This window comes from Anarrhichthys ocellatus, unplaced genomic scaffold, assembly GCF_004355925.1.
Source record: "Anarrhichthys ocellatus isolate YVR2014 unplaced genomic scaffold, GSC_Weel_1.0 scaffold59, whole genome shotgun sequence".
NCBI classification, from domain to species: Eukaryota; Metazoa; Chordata; class Actinopteri; order Perciformes; family Anarhichadidae; genus Anarrhichthys; species Anarrhichthys ocellatus.
In genome coordinates, this window is record NW_022280089.1 from 1471212 (window position 1) to 1497910 (window position 26699).

The 26699-nt window shown below is 42.4% G+C and overlaps 2 protein-coding genes across 2 annotated transcripts in view; one reads left to right on the forward strand and one right to left on the reverse strand.

Moving 5' to 3' along the window:
* Positions 1–7822: 7822 nt before the first annotated feature.
* On the reverse strand, positions 7823–14477 carry tmem218 (transmembrane protein 218). Its single transcript, XM_031871622.1, has 4 exons — positions 14318–14477; positions 14020–14140; positions 12933–13035; positions 7823–8525 (listed from the first exon to the last, which is right to left on the reverse strand). The coding sequence occupies exons 2-4, from the start codon at positions 14127–14129 to the stop codon at positions 8391–8393; spliced, it is 348 nt and encodes a 115-aa protein (XP_031727482.1). The 5' UTR covers positions 14130–14140; positions 14318–14477; the 3' UTR covers positions 7823–8390.
* A 1709-nt stretch (positions 14478–16186) lies between these two features.
* Positions 16187–26699, forward strand: part of pknox2 (pbx/knotted 1 homeobox 2) — a 108667-nt gene continuing 98154 nt past the window's right edge. Inside the window, exon 1 of the mRNA XM_031871633.1 lies at positions 16187–16267. The gene's annotated coding sequence lies outside the window, so the exon portion shown is untranslated. The remainder of the gene's footprint in view (positions 16268–26699) is intronic.

A 26699-nucleotide genomic window follows, 5' to 3' on the forward strand; every position in this document is an offset into this window, starting at 1 on the left:
GGTTTATAGTTAGGGCTGGCTCAGGTTCATAGTTAGGGCTGACTCAGCTTTATAGTTAGTGCTGACTCAGGTTTATAGTTAGGGCTGACTCAGGTTCGTAGTTTGTCTTGGACCAGCCCCGAGATATGCTGCTATTGGCCTAGATTGCCGGGGGACTTCCTAGGATACACTGAGCTCCTCTCTCCTCTTCTCTCTCTCCTTCTGTATGAATTGATATCCCATTAATGCACATTACTAACTTTGCTTCTTCCTCAGAGTCTTTGTATTTTCTCTCCTCACAGGTTTCTGTGGATCCTGGTGATACCTGGACCCTGGTCTTGCCTCTTGCCGTGGTTCTGTCATATGCATTGAATGTGTTGTAACTCTGTTATGCTGTTCATTCTGTACACATGACATCTATCACACTTCTGTCCATCCTGATAGAGGGATCCCTCCTCTGTTGCTCTCCCTCAGGTTTCTTCTTCTTTTATCCCCAGTTTTTCCTGTTCCGATGTGAGGGTCAAAGGTCAGAGGATGTCGCAAATTTGTGATTTGTGATTTTGGGCTGTACAAAATAAATTGAATTGAAATTAATTGAATAAAGTGCCCTGTAGGGTGCAGACCCTCCAGTGAAGATAACATGAGAAAGTGCTTTCTTGGATGCCATTCCATAAGAGAAAACCTGATGAAGTGGAGAAAACATGATGAATTGCCTCCTTGGATGCCCTTCCAGTGGAGAAAACATAATAAAGTTACCCGCTCCACTCTCACCACCTGTCTCACTGATATAAAATCATGGATGCAACAGAACTTTCTCAAACTCACCTGCAACAAATCTGAAATACTCATCATCGGCCCTAACTCCCTCACCCGTTCAGCCCAGCCCTTCTCCCTCAACATTTATGGCTCCATCGTCACCCCCTCCACCCAGGTCCGCAACCTCGGTATCATCCTCGACCCCACCCTCTCTTTTCTACCCCACGCCAACCACATCACCAAGACTGCCTTCTTTCACCTCCGGAACATTGCACGCCTCCGACCCTCCCTGTCCTCTGCCACCACCGAAATTCTCATCCATGCCCTCATAACCTCCAGACTCGACTACTGCAACAGCATCCTCTATGGTTCTCCCAACAAAATCCTCAATAAACTCCAATATGTTCAGAACTCTGCCGCTCGACTGCTCACTTCCACCCGCCGCTATGAACACATCACCCCGGTCCTTCGCAACCTCCACTGGCTCCCGGTCAAATACAGAATAGACTTCAAAATACTACTCACCACCTACAAAGCCTTAAACAACCTGGCCCCTCCCTACCTTTCAGACCTCCTCCCCCTCCACGCCCTAACCCGTTGCCTCAGGTCCGCCAGTGCAAACACTCTGAAGACCATCAGGACCAAGCCCCGGACCTGGGGTGACAGGGACTTCTCAGCTGCTCCACCTCCCCTCTGGAACGCCCTCCCCATCCACATCCGTGAGACTCCCTCCCTATCATCATTCAAACAAGCCCTCAAAACCCACCGCTTCAAACTCGCCTTCACCTGCTAACCCATGCACCCTACCCTCCCATTCCGCACAGCTTCTCCAGTTGTTCTTTTTTTGTTTGTTTGCTTGTTCTGTTTGTCTGTGCCTTGTAAAGCGTATTTGGGTATTTTGAAAAGCGCTATAGAAAATGTATGTATTATTATTATTATTATTATAAAGTGTCCTCGGTGGTGCCCTTGGAGAAAACATGATGAAGTGCATTCCTGGATGTTATAGAAAAAGATGGAGAAAACATTTGGCAGTGCCATATAGGCTACCCAACATTCTAGAATAAACTTTCTGTGCTCTGATGCCCTACTGCATGCAGCTGGTGCCCTTTTCATTTTTGTTCGCCCCTGCCCTTCAGACAGCCCGAGTCTGCCACTGTGAACAGGTAGGTAACGTGTCAGAAGCCACACCTGAGGAAAGAATGAGAAGGCACAGAGAGCAGGTTGGCGAGTTGACTCTTCTGTCAGCTAAGCAAAACGTTGAGGCTCCAGAGCTAGCTGGTCATGATTTTTCTTTTCCTTGCAACCTTTTGCTCCGACAGAAAAGGGATCCCAAGCCAGCTGAATGTTTCAGGAAAGTAGAGGCTAGCTTACTTTCTGATCATTTTATGGTAGAAATGTTCTCGTGTACAGACAGTTGATGGAGGTAAACAGCCTTTTCTCCCTGAAATGTCAAGGGCTGAGGTGATCAAGGTCGGGCATACCGTCCCATAACAACTTCAAGCAGGAGATCATATTGACCAGGAATATACACACTAGTCAAAGAGTACTGTAAAATGTGCCCTGAATGTCAGCTCATTGTAGGAAAATATAGAGCACCTGTACCTCTAATCTTTCTCCCAGTTAGTTCTACACCATTTGAACAGATTGGTGTTGGCATACTTGGCTCGGTTGAAAGGAGTCAGGCAACAGGTTCATTTGGTCATCAGGGATTTTCACCATTTGCGCTGATCTACACCCATTACATCAGAAGCTCTCTGATGTAATCCCAGAGATTTGGGAGGAGGCTGACTCGCCCAACAGTATGTACATCATCTTCTTTGTGATGAAGATGTTACCATGGCCTGTGATAATCTGCTGAAGTCCTGGGCTAAGCAAACGGATTGGTAAAACTAATCAGCCAGGAAGCGGAGCTTGGAGCCTGGTGGGAAAAGGAAACCATAAAGAGAGAATTTGCAATAAATCAAGGGTTCAAACTCATCAGGGATGAAAAAGGTGACAAAGATGCAAACTAGCCTTTTGTCGATGTGGATTTAAAGTCAATTTTAGCAAACTCAACCTAGAATTTATGTAATCTGATAATAATCCCCCAAACGCAGCACCCACGCCACACAGTCAGCCGCTAACCTGGCAAGAAGCCCAAGCGACACCAAAAACACATGCACCTCAGGGACGTCCTGCCCGGAAGCACCAGGGACAGAGCGACAGAGGAAAGCAAAGCCAAGGCCCGAGCAGCCCTCCCTAAATAGATCTTAACTTTGGAAGACACCCACTTGATTGACTATCAGACTGTTTTCTATGTCAGTGTTCTGGGCACTTGACTGCTGCTGTAAACAGACTTTAAAAATTGTGGACCTATTCTTCAATGTGAAATTTATGAAATACCAGAGTATTTATATAGTGATATTAACATTTTCATGTAATCTTTATGAGCATCAAGTCATATCTCTAAATCACATCACTTTTGTTGGTTTGGGCCAAAAGGTAGGTCAATCCAAAAGCTAAAATATTAAAACGCAGGCAAGTTGTACCTGAGCAGGAACTGAGCATGCTCCATGGATCACCGTGGCCACCCATGTTAAACTATTGTGAACACTTTCTTTGATCAGTGTAGCTATTGCCTTTCTAAGCCTGGCCAATATTCAATCATGTCTTCAGTACTGTCAAAATGGAACCCCCCATGGGGCCAAGCTGCGGCCCCGCGATGGGGTGTCATGTCCAAGCAGCAGAGGGCTATTGGTGAGCGACCTGACCTCTAATCTCTAATCATGGTCCAACCGAGAGGCAGAGCTGCAGGGTAATTCCTTCCCGAGAGAGAGAGGTAAAAGGCCAAGGCAACACCAGGGTCTCAGATTGAGGATTTCACCCCCCTAGTGTGTGTTGCAATTATAGCATCCCCTGGCTATACACAAAAGTGCATAATAGAGCACGACCAGGCAGCGCTGAGAAAAAAACTCTTCTTGGCTCCGAAGTTTGTTGCTTGGGTGACAAGGGCCCAGTTCATTTCCACGTTCCATCACCAACTCTTTCACAGCTTAGTGAAATACCCAGCGAGTGAGCTCTGGTGTCTTTAGGTTTGCCAAACATCCACTTGTTGACTAATAAACCCTTATTTAATCCATGCCTGTATAAGGATTTAAAATGAAGTCCTTCACTTTTAGTTTTACCCCGTGGAGCCCTCATCAAGTTTTATTTACCAGACTTTTTGAAAGGATTGCAAACATTGCCGTCTGCTTGATTTAACATGAACTGAAACACATTCTTTTGGGATAAGTGCACCAACTATGCCCGAAATCTTTAATGGATATTCAGTGTTGCGAGCGCTGGGTGGGGCGGTGACGGTACCCGTATCACAAACAGAGGGCAAGATGGCTGAGGATGTGAACGGCAGGCCAGGAGTTCTGCTTCAATGCATCTGAATGCAGGAGAGGAGGAGAGGAGCGCACCCCGTCCCCTCCGCGGTTTCAAAACCGAGCACCCTGAGCTTTCCGCTCAAACCTCTTTGCCCTTGCATTGCTCCCCCTTTCTCTATCTCGCCCACCCCCATCTCTTTATATGTCCAGCTGGCTGCACCACAATGACTCTGTCTCACAGTTCCAAATGATCCTCAAACCCCCACATTCTTTGTTCTTCTCAGTTTCCCACTCCCCAGAGACAGAGTTTAGTAGCAAAAATTAAAATGAGGCAAGGGTGGAGGGAAAGAGTAAGATATGGGAGAGAGAAAGATTTAAAAGGTGAGGTAGAGTGAGAGAGAGTGTGTGAGAACCAGAGAGCAAACCAAGCAATAGACTTTGGGGATTTTGGAGACCTTGACTTTGCAGACTTCAAGACAGTGAGGAACTGTTGCAGACATCTTTTGCATTGTCACCTTGACATATAAACTGCAGCAGAATGTTCTCAAATTGGCAATCTTGCTGACAAGTCAAAGTGATAGAACCCAAAGATTTTTTGTTAATGTTAAAGGGAGTTTCTGGAACCTCTCCTTTAGTTTCATTGCACTCTAATCGGCTCGTTTTTCAGTGCCACTTTCTGCGGGGGCTAAGATCATGTTTTGCGGTAATCATGCGGTCAATTACAGGCAACAAGTCCCTCCAGGTTGAAAGGTTTTAGATCCCCTGTCCCACCCTGCTGAAATACCCCAGTTCCCCAGCTTGTGTGAAATCATGCGGTGGATTGTTGCATGGAAAAAGAACCACAGTATGGAGATGTGGGCTGGAACTAATAGGATTGGTTTTGATTCATTAGATTCTCTTTCATCATCCTGGTTGGAATTCCACTCCACGTCTCCTTGGACTTCACACTTTTAAAATGGAGGTGGGGGCGGGCAAGTGTTTAGAATTGCGCCTCCAGACTGCAAAAGCTCATTACTCTCTATGCTATCATCTGCTTATTCATACCCCATGGAATCAGCATCATAACCATGTGAATGAAGCTCTGTGTTTGTCAAAGTACTGACAACACAGTACAGGATATGATTCAATGGTTGGCGAAATGCGTAACCAAAATGTAGAATAGCAATGCACAATTGCAAAACACATACACAGCTTCTAAATAACCCCTCAAAGGGAAATCTACTAGAAACTGTTGTTTACATATGTTATGTTACATAATGCTGTGACGAAATGGAGATGTTTGACAAAGTTGGCGCCCAAGGACGCTAGGTGTGAGTAGTAGATGTTTCTTTTCATAAATCACCTGCCCAATTCTCAATTAAAGCTCTTCCTACACACACATAAACTAACGATGCACCTTCCTAGCTGTTGGACCAGCTAGCAGTTTATTTCATGAATAGCTTAACGGAATAGTTTGAAAATGAAAAATATGCTTATTTGCTTTCTTGCTGATAGTTTGTTGAGAAGATTGATACCCCTCTCTAATGTTTGTACGGTAAATAAGAAACTACAACCGGCAGCCGGCTGACTAAGCTTAGCATAAAGACCGGAGGGAAACAGATAACCTTGCTCTGTCCAAAGTCAACAGAGTTCACCTACCAGCAGATATGGGGACTTAGTCTTGGGACTGGGACTCAAGAATCTCTGTGTTTGAGGGGTTAGAGGGATGTCTTACAGTAGATTATAAACTGTCATCAGTGAGACACCCAGTGTAATTATACAATATGGTTGTACTCTAACTGCTATTGAAGAATAGGCTACGGTTATTATTGCATGCCTAATAATGTTAGCAATATTATTCTGGTACCCTGAATGACCTCAGTCCTTATCTATTTTTCAGGGCAAAATACAGTTATTTAATTGGAATGAAAGTTTTCATTGTTTAATTTCTTATATATAGCTATGCTGTGTTCTAAGCAGACCGGACTACATGCAGCAGATGATAGAACACTCATTACAATCAGAAGAGACCTGCCACTTCTCTTGGACTCTAGCTCAAACATGAGACTTGATTTGCACTCCACCTCAAAGTCTTAAAACTTGGACTCTAACTCAAAGCCTTGAGACACGACTTGGACTCTAGCTCAAAGCCTTGAGACGCGACTTGGACTCTAGCTCAAAGCCTTGAGACGCGACTTGGACTCTAGCTCAAAGCCTTGAGATGCGACTTGGACTCTAGCTCAAAGACTTGAGACTTGACTTGGACTTTAGCTCAAAGACTTGAGACTTGACTTGGACTCTAGCTCAAAGACTTGAGACTTGACTTGAGCCCAAAGACTTGAGACTTGACTTGGACTCTAGCTCAAAGCCTTGAGACGTGACTTGGACTTTAGCTCAAAGACTTGAGACTTGACTTGGACTTTAGCTCAAAGACTTAAGAACAGACTTGGACTTTAGCTCAAAGAGTTTTGACTTGGACTCTAGCTCAAAGACTTGAGTTTTGTCTTGGAGTCTAGCTCAAAGTCTTAAGACTTGGACTTTAGCTCAAAGACTTAAGAACAGACTTGGACTTTAGCTCAAAGACTTGAGACTTGACTTGGACTCTAGCTCAAAGACTTGAGACTTGAGCGCAAAGACTTAAGAACAGACTTGGACTCTAGCTCAAAGACTTGAGTTTTGTCTTGGAGTCTAGCTCAGTCTTAAGACTTGGACTTTAACTCAAAAACTGGAGACTTGACTTGGAGTCTAGCTGAATGTCTTGAGATTTGGACTCAAACTCAAAGACGAGACGTGACTTGGAGTCTAGCTCAAAAGCGTTAGACTTGGCTTGGAGTCTAGCTGAACGTCTTGAGATTTGGACTCAAACTCAAAGACGAAACGTGACTTGGAGTCTAGCTCAAAGACTTTAAGTCTATGTCGTGCAAACTGGATTGTCGCTGGAGTTGAGAATAAACAACAAGATGAAATGTTGTTGGCAGAACACATAGGTTTACCAGCTGGCCGGAGAGCAGTGAACCTACATTTACAATATACAATATCAACATAAAAAATCTGCTAATATTTATAGATAAAGGGACCAATCAAAATACTAAAATACGAATAATGTAGGAATCTGTGAAGCAACTGCAAATAGACAGGCCCAGAGGGCTATTTATCCATTCAGTTTCAAATGAATGAGTTAATTTATTGACTAGTTGAGTCGATTAGTAGACAATATTCACATATGATATGATATGATTCACATATATCAAAATGAAATATGTATAATGAGAATGCTTTTCTGGCACCATGAATTAGCCATGTGGGCTATTATTCAAAGCTAAAAGCTAGAAGACAAAGATGAGCCAAGTAGATTGTAAGTAAAAATCAAAGCTTAGAAACTTTCGTTGGCATTCGTCATTTTAAAGTTGTCTTCATGTTTGCATGACAATGTCAGACAAACAATCCACTCTAGTTTCAGCTGATTGTCTGACAACTGAATGTGATGAAAGTGTTTCTGTAATATCTGTTGACATCTGGCACAATTGCAAAATGTGCCATTTAGATTTTCAGCATTTCAGCACAGAAGAATCTGGGAACCAGAAATATGTGGTTGTCATCTAAAATGAGCAGCACATCAGTCATTTCATCACATACGCATATTAATGAAACACTGAATCAAAATGTGATGCCATTTTAGTTGTGTGTCACTTCATATTATGTCTTTTTTGAATGTGTGATTTTATCTACACTAACTGTCACACAGAACAAAATAGACATACAGAATAAACATGTTTATTAGCCACAAGTTATCATTAAGGTGAAGTAATGCATAGCTACAATTGAAATTAGTAATAAAAAAAGATTCCCTGTATTAACAATGTTTAGTCAGAAAAGACACAAATGCAATCTCCCAGATTCAAACACCCGTAAACATGACATGAGATGCATTTAGGATTTGAATAAACGTTCTCTCAGTGCACTGACTCATTCTACAGGGTGCATGTTACTAACACCCTAACTTGACAAAATCAAGTTCAATCCTTTTTCTTTAAAAAAAAGGTAGAGGGAGTATTGAACACTTTTAGTACTGTAGTATAAATAGTGAAAAAACATTTTCTTCATCTCATGTATTGAATGATACAATAAAACAAGCTGGGTACTGTTGGATATTTATTTCTGCTGGTTGTACATAAACAGTTGGCGATGAAGAAAGAAGACACTGCTCTCCTGCTGTCTCTGTTTGGGAGGCATTCTGTGAAGCGGGGGCCTCTCGTCATGCCCTGCTTCTCTTAAGTTGTGTACATCAGCGATGTGATCCCCGTGCCAGCTCTGACCCTGGCAGCTCTACTGCGTTCTTAAGGCCTTGGCATACACGGGCTCCAGGAAATGAAAGGGGAGCAGCATGAAGAACACCACCAGAAAGACCGCGCTCACCACCGCCAGCAGCACGTAGCGTCCGATGAACAAAGTGTCCACTATCTGTAGAGAAAGAGTGTACCCGTTCACCGTCAGGAGTTCTCAGCAACTACACACAGTAAACAGTATCCAGTGCATGGGAAAAGCATGGCTGTTCAAAATTCTGTATTTCCTCTATTAGCCACTAGATGTCAGGCGAGGGCCTTCACAGAGGCTTTGTGTAGAAGCATGTAGCCTTATGTGAGGCTAGCAATGGGCACTCGGTTTACAGACAGACAAACCATACAAACAGACAGTTACAATAACGTCTTGCCTTCAAAGTTGATATAATTTATTTTTCTAACAGTTGACAATGCAGAATAACTGACGGTCACCAGAAGTTGAATTGATGCGACAGTGCACACTGGAAGCTTCAAGGGCCGCTCATCCAACATGTCTGATACAGTGCCTTAGACAGCAAGGGTCACCTGGTCCACTCATGTTGCTGTAGAATGTACACTGGCTGATGCCATATCACATGTCTGGACATTGACAGACATCTTTACTTGGGTTACCTTCTAGCTGGCTTCTTTCTGTGATTTACTGCTGACTGCTGCCAGACGTAGGCTTTGAGAGAACACATGCATATTTGGCTGCACAGTTAGATTTCATTTGAGATGATTCTGAATGATGAACTGCCAAATTCTGCAGACCTGTATTGACTGATTCATCTGTTGAGAAAGTGATGGAGACTTCAAGTACAACCTAAACAAACTCTAGTGGTACATTTCGGGTCCTAAATGGTAGAAAGGTGGCAGAAATATAAGTTAATTCCCTCATGACCTCTTCAGTAAACACTCTCACATAGTTTGCTATTTACAACTTGTTTATTATTTTGGAGAAATGAACGATTGGTCGCCACGCCCTCGGCTTGGAGAAGCGAGACAGGAGTTACCGCAGGGAAGCAAAGCAATGTGCTGCTGTGGTCGAGGCAGCAGGAAAACATATGTTAGACACTCAAAAGAAAGGCTCACCTTTAGCATACGCTAAATTAAGAATATTTTGGGCTGTTTAGCTTGTCTTGGGGCTGCCATTACCCACGGGGAACTGCAGCGTGGGTAAAACAAATGTCATTTTACCTTGCAGAATCAGTTAGTTAGTTTGTGTTGTTGTGTGACTTTGGTGAATCCAAAAGAGCCAAAGTCACACAATAACACAAACACAGTAACTGATCGAGGCAGCAGTGGACCAGCGCCTCTGGTGATCTGTTTCTTTCAACGGAGTCTGGTGGCTCTGGCGAGAGCGTGTGGTAGATAGCGGCTTCGGTTCCCTGTCAGAAAAACATGCACTGTATAGCTGTCTGAACCAGCAGAAATACTCCAGATACAGTCACACTCACACCGATACCTTTAGGTGTCTGCGTCCACAGCAGTACATATCGCTTTGCTTCTGTGCTGACTGTCATCTACTGTAAGTGATACACTGAGTATGGAGAAGTGCCTCATTCAACCCCACTTCAAAACAACTAAACTCTCCCTTTAATGAGTGATAAAGTTATTCAACGTATTAGATCTGTATCTGTGCCGATACTGCGGCAGCTAGATGTGACTGATCCACATTCAATACTGTCTCCACTGTTGTTACAAAAACATGTAATCTCATAACATGCGAGAATATGTTTAAAATTGACAAAAGCCTAATAATAAAGTCAGCATATTAACGTCTCCTCTTAAAGTAATGTGTAGTTACAGAACGACGAGTACTGATATTAGAACACTGATCAGCCAATAACCTGAGTTTATTTAACAGAAGCAGTGAGAGTGCTGATAGATAGATTGGTGACCACTTTATAAAGAGATACCTCATCTATTACTGTATTTCCTGATTGTATCCATGTCAGCTCTGCCTCTCAAACCTGTGGGCTCGGACACACAGACAAGTGCTTATTGATCTGTACAGGAACTCGCCCTGTGTGTTCGGGGAATAACCTGTGCAGCAGTGCATTTGAAGACATGGCATGTTTGTTGTTTCACCGTTGAGAACTAAAAGCTGATTCCGGGGCGCCGGCTATTTCCTGATCCTGAGTAACGAGTGGATTCCAGGTCTTAAGCAAACCGGCGCACGACTTGGAGAAACAATAGATCATCGAGATTAGCATCGGTGTTGCTTAAATTAGGCGCAGTTGGAGTTCATAAAGTTGCCATCGACAGATTTAATCGCTGCTTCACTCGTAGCTCTGGGTCTGTGTTAATATTTCAATCATGAGCCGTCCGTGAATATGTGAATACAAACTGAGAAAACGCCCTGAAGCAGCAGTGTGAGCCCTACTGCTGACTGAAGAGAGATTCCACAGGGCTGTTGTGGAATCACAGTAGGTGTGTGTGTGTGTGTGTGTGTGGTTGTGTGTGTGTGTATCTAGCTTAATGTCTCGGAGAGGGGGTGGGGTGGGGGGTGATGTATGCTGTTTCTTATGGATGCATTTAACACATCTCACTTTTTAATTTGCCAATTACACAGCAAGCAGGAACCCAAAGTGTGGGCCATGTTTTATTAATATGCCATTGAGCGCATGGGTGGTAGCTGGCAGACGGGTGGGGGGGCAGGTGGGAGAGGGGGTGGGGTCTAGTATGACCCCCCCCCTCAGTCTGGGACTGGCCTAATTGGCACTCTGATATTTGACTTTTGTTCAACAGCAGTAGGTTAGGCTTTTCTTACACATCTCTCTGCTTACATGTGAGATTTCAGGAAATGAAAATGAGTCGACATCAAAACATGATATTCAGAAGACGCCATCGCTAGTAAATCGGGTTTTCACCCTCACATGCATTTGTACCTTTGTTTGAATTCTGTTAATGATCACATATCTGAGGATTCTTAATAATTAAAACATCAGTTGTTCTGGCTCTGTATGAAAACGGTCAGTTGTAATTATCAAAGATGAGGCAGGGTTAGGGTTAGGGTTGGGGGGTAAGGGTTAGGGTTCGGCAGATCGGAGGTAGTCGATGCTCGGGCTGCTATCCCTCTCTCAATCCTTACAGACTCAATTTAAATCTTTATTTCTTGAGACGTATTGCTTATATTCTTGATACTGTCTTTTATTAGGATGCATACTGTCAGTGTTGTTGTGTTTATATTTTAATGTTTTAATGTCATGCCGAATGAGCAATTTTCCACATTTGTGGACAATGAAATGTATTCTATTTAATTCTAAAAACTACCCATTGAAATAAGCAAATGGTAAAAATATCCAATTGATCAAATAACCTACTGTTTGAGAATATTTGTAATTGCTTCACTAATTAATGATAAACCCTCACAATTTATGGAAATAACAGCCTACTTGATAATCAATAAAGGTAGAGAACTCTAAACAAAGCAGACTGATGGTTGGTGATGATGTCTGCAAGCATTATAAGGTGTCAATATTACAAGGGATGTTAAATGTGAGCTCTTTTAAACACTGGAACCAGTTTGTGAGGTCTCCATGGGTTCATGCTACCCGTACACCTTGTACAGACACCCAGGAAGCTGCGTCGTGCCGCCTCTCTCTGTTGCTGGTCGGGTATCTGCCTTTGCACAAAGGCTATAAAGTGCGAGCTCGCTATTTCTATGGGGTGGCAGCTTGCTTGGCAGATCTGGCTGGCTCATTGGCACGACCCCGAGGCGACATGGGGGGAGTGTTTGTTCTGTGTTGCTGTTGGACTAAGATAAAGCGGAGCAGGCCTTTATGACAAGCACACACACAGACGGGCGCGCACAATGACACATGCTATTTACAGGCTTACAGCACTGTGGATACTGGCTTATATCAGAGTTGAGGTTTTGTTTGGGATGGGTTGTTGTTTAAATTCACCTACCTCAAACCTAAATAGAGCTTATATCCTCAATCAGCACAAACACATTGTGTTCTGAGTAACAAGCACACATGATCGGAGCTTTGCCTTTCGGCATTTGGACCATACACACACACGCACACTCAAATATAAGAAAGACCATACATCTCTGATAAAGATAAGTTTGTTTGACTGTAGCTACTGTTCTTAAATGTTTCATGATGCATGAGAAGAGAGAACAGAAATATCATTTTTGGGAGCACAAAGGTGGGTATGACATGACCATTGAGCTGAAGTAGTTGGTCTGTGGGCTCTGAATCCTCATATTCACTCAGCGGCCTCCGTACACAAAACATTTGGTAGTGATGAAAGCCAAATAGCCCTCATCAAACTGTAAACATCCAGGCCTGCTGTTATTTGCAAACTGAATTACATTATGCTGTTATCATGCACAGACCATCATAACACGAGACTCTGTGCTTTTAATGCAATAAATGGTCGAGAACACTGATTTGGAGTAGTTCCTTGTCATAGCTTTGGCAGCGGTAGAAGTTTAAATTGCCTCTTGATGTAGAGGAACGCTTATGTAAAAACCTTTCTCTCTGGTATTTGCATTTTAATATAGTGCGAAATAGTTTTTAATGTGCATTCAGCTCACCTCTATCTCTTTGAAAGGGGGGGTTGTCTCTGGGCTGCGCGGGAACAACACCAGCACCAGAGTGATGGTGAGAGCCAGTAAGAACATGGGGATAATGCCTAACCTGGCAAGACACAAAACACACATACACAGTTGAAAAAGGATAGCATGAGGACTCCCACTGCTGATTTGCAGTAAACACAGGGTTTTCTGAGGATAATGTCATTATCAAGTACCAATCAAAACAATGGCATTCTTTATTGTGTTTTTAAATAGTTGTTAACTTTCCAATCAAGTAAATGGCACCATGTTTCACCCCATTTAGACTGTACTGTAATTGCATCTTACACAAGTGCATCATGTTTTGTGTCACAGTGCATTCTAGAAAGAAATGAACCAACTGTAATAGTACCAGGGTCTGTTGTAGCCTTTGCACAAGTACTGAAAGCAGGGATTGGAAAGAACATGGTCCCAGCAATCGATCAGTACAGCAGTATGTGGGTAAAGGCTTTACCCATTGCTTCATAGAATTTAGCTAAGCATCAGGAACATAGATATATTTGCTGATCTATCTAGGGAAAGAAGAAAATATTTAGGTGGCAAAAAATATGATAGAGTTGCAATCTTTCTGTGTGAAATCCAGGCCAAGGTTATTTTTTTTCAGAAATTGATTCATAACTGCTCAATACAGCTTAAATTCTGTTATGAATCTGAGTTCACTCAGTTTGACTTCGACTTTATTTCAGCTTTGAGTTTCCTGACATTACTACATATGTCCTCCCCTAAACACACCACTGTGTTCAACAGTCAGCTGGGTTCATGAAAAGTGTTTGTTTTTTTCGCATTTTATTGAAATAAATCTCTCACACATATGCCGAATTTCTGAGGAAACCTTACTAATGCCCCTGTTGAAGAGATGTGTGTTCCAGTAGAGGTATGCTTTGGCCAACATTCAAACTAACATTAAAGTGGAGGAAATGTTTCGGGATTAAGGAATTGACTGACTGATTCACTGTCACAGATAACCTGGGTTTTTCTCTATCAATGCATGCGATACGTTCTAACCGGGTTAGTGTAAGGAGTGTGTGGAGGTGTTGTTCTCACTCACTTTGCAGATACAGATGCTCTCAGCAGCATCATCCCAAATACAAGAAATACAATCCAAACGATCGCAATGACGAAGACGCCCGTGCCGACTTCTAAAACGGTGCTTGCCATTTTCACGGTAACTAAAGTTAGTTTACCCGACACACAGAACAGTAACAAGTGAAGTTGGTCAAATTAGTTTTTACGACTGACGTTCGTGACATAACTTAAGCAATGCAGTAACAACAAAGTTAAGGTTAGCTAAAGTTAGCTACATTAGCTTAATTACTGTAACTTCCACCGTAGTGTGAGTTAGCTACCGTTAGCTGTCGCTGCTAGCTCTGCTCTGCTGAGGCAGACAGCTGCATGCTTCGTGAAACCGTGAACAATGGATCGATGTTCGATCTCCCCACCCCTTCAGAATGATTATTAGCTGTCCATTAACCCGTCATTTCTCAACCAGTTCGATAGATAAAGCGTTGTCCGTCGCGTCTTCTACTTCCTGGTAACAGCAAACTGGGGTTTGATTGGATACACCAACTCACGACGGGCCAATCACGTGCATCGTTACTGAAAATCCGAACAGTGTCGAATAGACTGCAGAACTTCACCCAGCTCGTTTTTACCATTCATACAATTTAGGTTTGATCATTTACTTTTCTTCTGTACACTTAAACATCTCTTATTGATTCGATGCCACACATTTTCTTTATCTCGAGAAGCGTTTTTTTCTAATATTTGTTCTTATCACCATATAAATACGCTATTAGGTCCATCAACTCGTCATTTAGGGGTCAGGATCGGTAGCAAATGGATAACTACCACCAGCTTAAGCTACTTAAACTTAAACTCTGTTCTTTTGACATTAAGTCAATTCTTCCGTGTGTTTTCAGCTGGCAGGACGAAATAGATTGAACTGATTTGGGTCTGAATATAAATGTCTATCTTATTACCAGCAGCCTTCTGGTTCCCATCATCCCACCTGTCTTTTTGAAGCATGCAATTATTAATGCGGACCAACAGGGGGCTGGCCAGATCCGCGGTTCAAAGGCCCCAGTCCCGCTCAAAGTGCTGGTGCCTTTGCGCGTTTACTGGGAAAAGACATGTTGCCTTTGAGTAACCCTCGTAAGATCCAACCACTCAGTGTTTATTTATGATTTGGATAACTAGGCAGACGGTAGGATTGGATCATGTTCAGAACCTCAGAACCACTGACAGCAAAAGCCGTAAAGCAAACCGAGTTCTAATTTACACCAAACTCTACGGGGAATTTGGTTTTCTCGTTGTGTTTGCCTGAAACTCCCTCAGATGATTTGAGTTCCTCCCGCAACCTCAAACAAATCCAGTAGATTAAAGACGACCAGCATGGAGAGGGCATTATTCTCTGATCCTTACTCACACAGAGGAGCCACGTGTTCAGGGTCTAGTTTCTCTTTGAGCTATTAAGACTCAATCTTTGGTAAACCTGAATAGGTAAGAACATAACCGAATTAAAGTTATTAGATGAATCAATACAAAAACACATTCAATAAACACATTTAAAGAATAAACAAATTATGAGATGGAGTTTTTACCTTTACATTGATTGCATACATCAATTTTGCTTTGGTGACTATGAATCAGTAGTTTAACAGGCCACAATGAGTGCATTAATTGGAAAATTACAAAATTGACAGGGTATTCAATTCATTATGTTTCTGGCAACAAGACCAAACCCTGAATCTCATGTAGGCCAAAGTCATCTTTTCCTCACGTCACAGCTTGTGTCACATTCACCAGACGCCTCATTCTCACAACACATGTGGAACCAACTGAAGTGACTCAATAAAACTATTACAATATTAATAATAATAATATTGACAGGCAAGTTTATTTATATTCATTTCAAAATAGCACACAGGAGACATATCTTTTTGATCACTGCGTGTTATGTTACAAATGCCGGTTATTGACTGTAAATCTTGAATGTGTCATTCAAGCTGATCAGGAAAAAAAAAATAATGATAATACAGGAAGAATATCAGGTCTTTCTTTCTTTTGGTGCTTCATCGCCTCCAACCAACATCCCCGCACCGTTCTCGCGGAGCCCCACGCGTGAGTGCCGTATTTCCCACGGACACTGGAAGGCATCAGCAGCCCGGTGTTGGGAAAAATACGGGGAGCGGAGATGGAGATGGGAGGGGCCAGGCGCGGCTGACGTCAGCGGCTGTGTGGAGGAGTATAGGCTGTGCTGTCAGCCCAGTGTCAGTCTGATGAAGATTGGCATGCAGGTAAGCTGTCATTCATTTTCAATGTCAGTGCATGGGAGCAGGGCTTTACCACTTCAGCGTCCTCCCCCCCCCCCCCCCTCCCCCCTTCATTACAAAAGGCAGGACATTATTCATACAGTCAGCCAGCCAGCCAGCCAGGCCAGAGTGAGAGAGCGAAAGAGAGAGGGAGGGAAAGAAAGAAAGAGAGAGAGCGAGAGAGAGAGCGAGAGAGAGAGAGAGAGAGAGAGAGAGAGGGAGGGGGGAGAAGAGGAGGGGGAGAAAAAAGAGAGAGGGAAAAGAGAGGAGATGCATTTTTGTGCTGGACTGAGAGACCAGTGGATTTTTTTCTTTTGCTTGATGCGGTGTTTGGATAAAAAAAAAAAGAATGTGTTGGTAATGTTTGTGATGCACGGATATAGGATGTGTTGAATTTAACGGCGGGTGCTTTTAGTGCGAAAGATTGTCATTTAGAGAATTGTCACAATAACAGTGACCGGAGACAGAATGAGCGCATGTAGCTGCAGGAAGCTGGCGTTTTTATTACGGCTTTGTCAACGAGCACCGGACTGTACATGGCATTCTGATTATTTGTGAATTTGCAGTGAATTTCTGATGGTGTAAATCTGCCGTGCAAAAAAGAAAAAACCCGTATTGTTAAGTGAAGTTACGTGGTGTGTTTTATTCGAGTAAAATGCTTTTATTTTGACTGGTAAGATTTATGTGTTTGTCAAGAAAAAAACGGCAAAGGATTTTCAGAGTAAAATAACTTACACCCATATTTGATCCAAGTTAATACGGCAGTTTTCTTTGTTCATAATAAATTGTATTGTAGACAGTACAGTACACAGTGCTACTCTGTGTATGTGTGTGTGTGTGTGTGTGTGTGTGTGTGTGTGCGCATGTGTGTCTACTCTGTGTGTGTGCCTGTGTTTGTTTGTTTTTGACAAAAATAAACAAATTAACACAGCATATATATATATATATATATATATATATATAACCACCTTTATTTGAAAATGTTTCTTTTTTTAAATCATTGATTTAAAGAGCTTACCTTTTGTGAATATCTAGTTTTTTATATGTGTAACTTGTGACAGCTGTCAGTTTTCATTTTTTGTTTGCAGTTAATGTACAGCATTTAAACAAAAGTTTTTTCATACAAAGCTAGTGTCTTGCAATTATTCCAGAAAAAAATGTAAAGCAAAAAAAAAGCCTACCTTCCTCACTTGTCTGCATTTTAAAAGGTCAAACAGGGAGTCTAAGCCTCTTTGCATTTCTTGATGAATACATCTTTGATTGAAGTATTTAATGCTCAACTATCTGCATCTCAGTGAGGTCTAATGTTTACTCCCAGCCCTGTGAAACCCCTCTAGACTGAACACTGGCCTTCTTTGTGAGCCACTCACCACTTTCTATTTCAGATGACCACTCTATTCCACAATTGCCCGAATGACTATTTCACTCGTAGGAGATGTTCGGCCGACATGAAATGCTGTGAGTGTGATTTGACGGAGGCTGTGTCCCTCAGACAGCATGTGTCTCTACTTTATTTGTGAGATCATTCTGTTAAAAAAGGCAGCGATTCGCAGGTAGTTTGCTGTGTTGCTAGTTTTATGAGTCAACTCCTCTGTTCAGTCTCGTTCTGCTTTGATCTCGGCCTCTCGAATATCACAAACATGTCCCTGTACATCCACAGATTTGGTAAAAACACGTTGCTAAGTGTAAAGTTTAGGAAATATAACTCCAGTGTCTGTCACTTAACGTCACAACTCTATTGCAAAGTGAAGGCCCCTCTCAGCAAAGACCATGGTGCGAGCTTTGGGAGTACATTAGCCTAATTAATATGCCTGAGCCATTTGTTTACTAATCATCTGCTTCCCTGACAAATCACAATGGCGATTTAGACCACTTTAGCTCCCTCCGTCAAACACATTGGGCAGGTGCGGAGTGCTGAGCATAGAATCCCATGAGGAGCTAAACTCGCACCACAGTGAAAGAAACCGTTTTGAAAGACTCGTTGCTGTTGAAAGACCAAAAGATGATCATTATACAATGATTGTGCACCTTTTGTCAGTGTCTCAAAGTGGTACGCTTTAGCTGAGAATGGATCTTGATGGTGCGCACGCACACACACGCACACACACACACACACACACACGAGTCAAAGCGCATCAGCGCTAATCACCCTCAGTGATGTTTGTTCTTTGTTGTGATGAACCCCACACGGCTCTACATATCGTCAGATAGGATTAATACCAATTTAGTTTATCCCCAAACCCTGCTGAGATCTTAATTGATGATTTGTGTCATTGGACAAGCAGCCCGGGGGCGAATCTGCTGCTGCAGTATTTGCATATTCTCGTTCCTACTATATGGGCAAATTACATGATGAGGTGTGGTGCTGTGCATTCCTGCAGCTTTTGGGGGGATAATCGCTAATAAAGTGATTCAGTCACACTAAATGAAGGAAGTAAACAGAGCGAGGAGAGCATATGTTACAAACCAATTTAAGCATTTATGTATGGCCATAAAGCAATCGAGGAAATTAAACCACAAAGTAAATGTCTTGTCACTTCCTTTCGCCTTTGCCTCTAATTCCAGCCTGCATGGTGCAGAAGAAACCAGTATATCACTCTTGAGAAGATCCAAGATTTGTTTTCTTTTAAGGGTCTCGTAAGACTACCAGGCCTCACTTTGCAAGATTCCTTTTCTCAGCAATCCGATTGTGAGATGTCTAATTTGTTTTGTAGGGCCTCACTCTTTTAAATCAGGCAGGAAAAAAGCCAGAGGATGTTTAGAATTATTCATAAGGCTTTAGTCTGCCGGGTATCCTCAGCGGAGTGCATCTAGGTCCTGTTCCGGGCCCGTGGGCAATGTGATGTAGGCTAGTTTTTCTCATGTTCAGTAGAGCAGCAATCGTTAAGACAATTGTGTTGTGTTGCATGTTCGGGGCCGTGTCCGGGCCCCCCCACAGGTCATGCCCACTAAGCCCGCTTGATCCCTATTGCTCTCAAGAAGAGACGGAGGCCTGTTTATACCGTCAGACGGCTCAGCTTAAAGACAGCCCCTGCATGCTTACCCTTGCTCATTCCGTAGCCAGTGCTGCGTTGGCATGGCTCTAAGTAAGCCACCAGGGAGCAGGGTCGGAGAGAGATGGATCGGCTTGATTTATGCTCCAAGAGGAGCAGCAGGCAAATTTAATGATCCTCCATGCTGTCAACATCACGGAGCTTTGTTCCTGGAAGGACATAGAGATGTCATGAAAATACATGTAGTTTAGTCTGGTTTGAAAACTGCAGTGAGACGGTGATTGTTATAGAGTAGCGTGATACATAAGTAGAACATTTCAAATAAATATCCCCACGATTCATCGATTAGTTGTTAAATCAATCTTCCACTATTTTGATCATGGATAATTTGGTTTTATGTGAATGTTTTTTGGTTTCTTTACTCTGTGACAAAAACCTGAACATCTTTGAGGTTTGGACAAAACAGGACATTTGTGGACATCATCTCTGGCTTTGGGAAACACTGTCTCCATTTTCTGACATTTTATAGATCAAACAACTTGTGGATGAATTGAAAGAATCATCAACAGATTAATCAACAAGGAAAGTAATTGTTAGTTGCAGCTATACGGATCAAACTAAATCAACAATGCAATTTGGTTTTCATGAATTCATTTCAGATTGTTATTTGTCATCAACTAGCTAATGAAACTCTTCGTTCAAATTCTCACCCGATGATGTGTTGTATTGCCCACTGATGACAACAATGTGTCATCAATATTGAGATCACAATTATTTCATGATCACACTGGCTGCTCCTGCCGAGTGAGCGCACAGCTCCCCAAAAGGGAAGCCAGCACTTCTGGATCCCCCCTGGTGGCTGGCTGCTTTGATTGAATATCCAGTGGCGTTTTCTATGAGTGCAGCGCGCCTTTTATCACAGTCGGTCATGTTCATTTCATTGCGAGGAGCCCAAACCGTGATACTGCCTTAATTGTGCAGCCCTTACGCAGGTAACGTCATCGATGTGTGAAACAATGAGCGTCCTTTCAGTGCCTACAAAATAACAAATCACATTTTCTGTCGCTTTACTTCACAACATATGATTACAGCAACATGTTGCGTCGGTATGGCTTGGCTCTCATCACGACATATTCGGCTGTAAAAAGAATATTGGTCTTCATGTGAGTCACTGATTGATTGAGCTCAGCACATTTGAATCAATTTGGGCTGCAGACAGTCAAACAAACGGCTTAGAAATCCTTCTCTCCACACAATAATATGCAATGTGTGCATGAACAGTGAACGCCACAGCATGGAAGAAGTCATACAAAGGCTTTAGTCATTAGATAATGATTTCAGCATCAGTCCTCTGATTACATTCCTTTTTTTTCAGACAGAGGAAATGAAAACCCAGCAGGAACACATTCCATAAAGTCGAAGTCATGGCATAGAATGGAGGAGTCCAATACAGCTCAGGTTCTTCACTAGCAGGATACACACATAGTGTTTACTGTGGCTGACATTTCAAAGACGTGTAAGAAGTCGTCCATTTCCACTCTGATGTCTTCAGTATTCATAGTGTTGGCATACATTGCTTTAGATGTCATTATTTTTGCATTAAAAACAATTAAGACCTATGTTTTTAGACATCAGTGGTATTATTCAAGGATCAAGCACAAAATCAAATTAGCAACAGCTTATTATATATTCTGCATTTAAAGACCTCCAACACGGCTCTGAACCTCATTGTGCCGCTGGTTCTTATCTCTGGTGGAATGTAGATAATCCTAATAAATGAGCAGAGCTTCACACAGAGAAATATGAAGCCTGCCAGTAAATCCTGAATTTATTATATTTGAGAGTTCTGGTAACAGCTGAGCTGGGTTCAAAATATTTGATTTGAATTCAACAGCAGATCATAGCAGAGAAAATCCCAAGTGCTGTGTGGCTGCATATTTGTGCTTCCTCCAGAGTGAATAAATGCATGGGCCCAAATGGGGTCACTGCTATTGGAAATATTGAATTCTCTTTCAACTTAGTTCTGAGTCAAATGGCAAACAAACGTTTATGATACTTACATGTTCTGTTCAGCAAGATAATCTTCACCACTGGAACACCACTTTTATGAATTTTGAAATGTGAATACAGTCAGCAGAATTAAAAATCTAACATTAGGCTGAAGTCACATGATGTCACGTCTCCAGCACTGAGCTAAAGGAGGACTGGTGTTCCAGTGAGGACGCTTAGTCGTGTCATTTAGACACTTTTTAGCAACCACCTTTTAAGACAGTCTAAATTCACCAGAGAGGTATTTACTGATGTATTTTATACCGCACAACACCTTCAAATCTTTTCATCTTGTGTTAACAACACATCCAACCAAAAACACATTCAAACAACCCACTGACTTTGCGGCTAGGGAACCGGAAGTGTAAAGAAGTCATTCCTGCAGCCCTCTATAGCACGGACATGACCATGCCTTTTATGTTTACACAATCAGTGGCACTGGCTTTCTCTTGCCCAATCCAAATGTATGGTTGCAGCTTCATACCTTTAGCAGCATTACTATTATACTATTAGTATGTTTCCTTATTTTTAACTGTTTAGCTTGATGACGTGAAAATCAAAAACCTCAATCAAAGCTTGACTGGGAAAAAAAGACATCTGGTACAGCCGATCAAACAAACAGGACTTTCACCCAGGAGACAGCTGTTAGTGTCCTGTGAAACTAAAGATCAACGCTGACTCGTTCATCACTTGACTTGTTTGTCTGTCAAGTTAACACCAACTGCAATCTTTTCATCCTATAGTGTTTTCTTTGCCCTAACCTAGCACAGTGTCTTCTTTTGAAAAGACACTGTGCATGTAACGACTGGGAACTGACACGTCCAAAGCTGACTCAAGAGGGGAACCTAGAGCCTCATAGTTGGAAGCGTCAGACCACTGAACAAGCCTGGTATTTCACCAGTTGGGAGAGAGAATGGCACATCTTTTCTGCTAAATAAGTGGAGGCCTGTGGGTGCTGGCAACATGGAGGGATGTTAAACATGTTCAGCTGTTTATACTACCCACATTAAGGATGAAAACCTGGTTGAAAAGTATAAAAAAAGTATCCCTTTAAACTCCAGTGGTTTCAGATTGCAGGTTTAGTTCCAGCTGTTTTTCGGCACTGCTGGCTGCTGGCAGCAGGAGTCAGACTAACTTTTAGTACAGAGCGGAAGAAGGACAGACAAAGTCCACATCAACAGAAGATTTTTTTGTAAACCCCCCCCCAGCTAACTTATATTACTGTACTTTTTGCCTCTCTGACCACCTCCTGACGTTCTTGTCCTTCACTCTTGGTGCATTTGCAGCTGTTTTAATACACAGACGATCTGCAGCAGAAGGCAGGTTGGGAGCCCAAGACATAAGAAAATGCTGCCGCTTTGAAATGGTGCTAGATGGCCTTTTGAAACCCCTCTACTTTGATTATTGGCAGAGCTGCCCATTGAAGTGTGCTGCACTTTGAATAGAAATGCAACAGCGCTAAAGTTGTGACCTCCAAAGGGCTATTTACTGGAACACGGCTCCATGTTTCAGAATCCTCTCCAGAGATATTATTCAAGTGTATTGCTCTTTTCTGCCACTCACATCTCATCTGAATGTTTCAGCTTATTGCACTCCAGGACACAATTGATCTGAAGGACAATATTTTCGCTCGGTCTATAGCTGCTCCTTTATTTTGACTTTTACAGAAACGTCTTTCTCTTCACATCCATGTTAGTGTGCAGCTTATCAACGGGCGTAAGTAAGACCGCTGTACAGCGGCAAGGACAGAAGGCATTTCAGTGATCGCTCCTATTAGCTGCAAATGACTTCCTCTCTGTCCCCGGCTATAAAAGCACCATGACTTTATGACAGCACAGGCTTCAGCACTACATTTTCCGATGGAAGGCTTCATCTTTTATGGTGTTTCATAAGACTTGTCGCTCTTAAGATATTAAAGGAGGACCACGCTGTTTTATTCCTATATTATATTACATTAAGGCTTTTGGCATCCCGGATGTCTCAGTGCTGCTGGATTTATGTCACCTCATATCTAAATACCTCATACACTGTAAAACACACGTCTCATGTTACCCTGGAGTTCAACTGTTTAGCCAGTAGCTTTCAACTTTACATAACAAGTCGCATTTTCAGAATATGGCATAATACAAACTAACAAAATGCACATGTAATGTATTTCAATTAACATAATGAGGAAATGTTTTTAATGAACATATCTCGAAATGTTGTAACCCGAATGCATCTGCAAAGAGTATTTAATTAATTTTCCTACAATATAAACTTGCAAGTCAATATCCACATAAGAGTGTGATCAATAGCTTTTAATGGTTATGTTTGAGCAACAAAATCACTTTCAAGGTTAGGAAAGATCATCGTGTTTGGTTACAACAAAGAGTAACTTTCAGCACAAGTGTTATCTATATTAACATTGAACAAAAATACACACATTCGTTGACTAACTTTAACCAAAGCTCTTTTCTAAAAAATGCCTGCTTGCCCGGGGGAAGTGAAATGCCACGTCGGGCCAGTAACTTGCCAGTCAAATAACTCAACACAAACTTTTTACAGAGATGACGGTGGAAGTAGCTAAGGAGTGAGCCATCTCGCTTCCTTCCCATCTCTGGTGAGAGTTGCACTCACGATAAAATGGCAGCGGGTACAGACAAAGTTAATGAGCTGAAGTGCAAGCAGACATTTCTATAATCCTGGAAACAGGAGTTCAGTCGGGGGACGTTGGAGGATGCAGGCAAAACTATTTATTGCGCATAACTATCTATCTTCGTCTTCTGCTAGTTTGAGCGCGAGGCGGATAAAACATGACTTCACTGTAGTCTCTGCTGTTACTTGAGAACCACTAATGCACAAAACAATTTGTGTAGAGGCAGATTTCTGACACACTTCATGGAGTGAAAAGAAAAACACTCACAGGACTCTGACCTGGGGTGGCCTGCACGTTGTATGACCGCAGCACTCTCTTCCTTGGAAACAAAACGTGTTTTCCAAGTATTACGTTGGACACACAATGCACTCTAAATCATGCCAGTAATCTATAAAGAGTTCCAATGTGATTCTGATGTCTGTGAAAATGTCCTCTCTGCAGAATCACACAGTAGACCGGTTCTCCTGAACATCAGCTGTCCATATGAAACAGCAGTTGTGGTGTTGGCCGTACTCCCCGTCCTTGCTTTCCCCCTCCTCTCACTTCATTACATTCCGAACATTACGACTTTGCTGAGAGTGTAAGGAAACACGGGTGCCACTGACATTAACCTCCAGTTTAAAGCTACAGAGCAGGAGGCGGGCTGATGGTTAGTTTAGTCTCTTTGTTCACATTCGTTATCCTTCACTTCCTGTTCTGAAACGACTGCAGGATCAACACCTACATGAAGACATTTCTTCCAAGAGCCCGTTCCCAGTTCTGGTGTTTGAAAATATGGCGACCCTGTTGAAAGGGACTTTAGTGTTGTTTGCGGAGGCCGTCTTCGGGACAACTCCGAGCTTTGTTGACTGGTGTCGGAGAGTTTAGACTCTGCAAGCAATCAGGAGAGAATGGCAGCGGTCCGAGACAGAACTTGGACTGAGTAATGGGTGACTGAGGTTTCCGGAGGAGTGTGAACATGACGTGGGGACTCTTGCGTCAGATAAATGTGCTATGTTAGTTAGAGTCAGTCAGACAATCCTCCTTCAGATGATGTCTGTTTATATTGTATTAATCCCGCATGTTTTTGTTTATGTGGTTATATAACCCCTTCTTTTCTTGTGTCTGCTGCAGCAGTGACTCAGTCATCAAGTTTGCTTTTAGAGCAGCCGTGAGACATTGTCCCTCACTTTGAGCACATAAAGCCCGCTCAAACTCCAGTCTGCCATATTTCTTCATGTAAAAGTTGGATTCATAATTCAGTCCCAGAAAAAATTTAACCACTGCAGAGTCTCTGTTTCCTGTGATTTGCGACGGCAGGCGCACAATTTATCAAAGAAAGCTGTGCCGCGTGAAGCGTGTTTGTACAGCGGTTCGACCAGCTCTGATTTGACGAATGTTTAATAACTCCACAACAAGCGTTTGATTTGCCGCTCGTTCCTCTCAGCGGCCTCTCTGATCCGCTGATGCTGGCGAGACCTCCAGGCGTCGAATCATTTTGCCTCTTTCAAGTCGTGATGTGAACATGTCAGACTCACGGAGTGTGTGGAGTCTCCGAGGGTATCGTAACATGATAAATGAACCTGTGCAGAAAGCACCTTATGTTTGTCAGCACATCCACCCTTAAATGCTTCGATGTTACTGTGTGCTCAATCAAGACAATATCCCTTAAACTATCACGGAGTGCAGACATGACTCCACATGTTAAATGCAGCACTGTGAACTGAAAGAAAAAGAAAAAAAAGAAGCCTGAACCCCCATTTTTTTTCTCTCTTTTTCTCGAACCGAGACTTCTTTCCACTACAAAGAATAATTACTTTTCCCAACTCCCGCTTCATAATTGGTTACTACTCTTTTATCTTATCTGTGTGCGCATAATTATCACAGTCATCATATTAGATTATTTCATGCATAATAAATGAACTCAAACTGTGTGCGGGGTAATTAGCATGTTAGGAGATGTGCCACGATAGGAGCGTCGCTCTCCCAAAGAACGTATTGTTCAAGACATTCCTGAAAAGTGAGGAGGAAGAAATGGGATATCTTATCATCAATTTTAGGTGTCTTCAGAAATCTAGAGACTGGTAATCTTCTTTATTTTGTAGCGTGTGGATCTGCACGTGTGTCGGCTTTGGGGGAACTTCTCATGCAAAGTAAAGCTCCTTGTAATGTATTTCTCTCTGGTTTGGAGGTCTTGAGCAGACAGTAGTGTATTTGCAGAAGACATAACAAGACATAGGAGCATAATGGAGACTATTGTGAAAAGACAGACCGATATGCTATTTGACTTCAGCAGCTGTCTGCTGCGCAGATCTGGTCCAATCCAAATGACAGATGTGCATCACTTCAGTGGAGATTTCCATCATAAGCTACTTTTAAGGGTTCCCTTCAATTTCTGTGCAACCTTTTTATTTTAACATATCACATTTTACACATTCCTTTATACTGTTGGCCATGAAAATATTTACAGGTTGTCCTCAAATGTGATTAAAGGTTCCATAATATGATGTAAATGTACAATAACTCCAGGCGAGAACCATTTATTTTCTTGCCTTTTACGAGCAAAGTTCATTCAGAGGTTGAGTTGAACTATTTAAACGGCGGTGATGGTAGACTAAGTCCTAATATGGCCATGACTGACCGACAGCAGCAGCTCTTCTATTGAAATGAGCTAAACCTGCTTTTCCAGTTGAATGCAGTGCCCTGCTTGGAAACATTGCAGCAGCTATTTAATGAGGGGAGCCAATCAGGACCGAGT

Excerpts from the sequence above, each read along its gene's own strand:
- tmem218 (XM_031871622.1), bottom strand. The coding sequence starts at position 14,129 with ATGGCAAGCACCGTTTTAGAAGTCGGCACGGGCGTCTTCGTCATTGCG. Across the intron at positions 13,036-14,019 it reads AGAGCATCTGTATCTGCAAA|GTTAGGCATTATCCCCATGT; the intron begins GTGAGTGAGAAC and ends GTGTCTTGCCAG. Across the intron at positions 8,526-12,932 it reads CCCCTTTCAAAGAGATAGAG|ATAGTGGACACTTTGTTCAT; the intron begins GTGAGCTGAATG and ends CTTTCTCTACAG.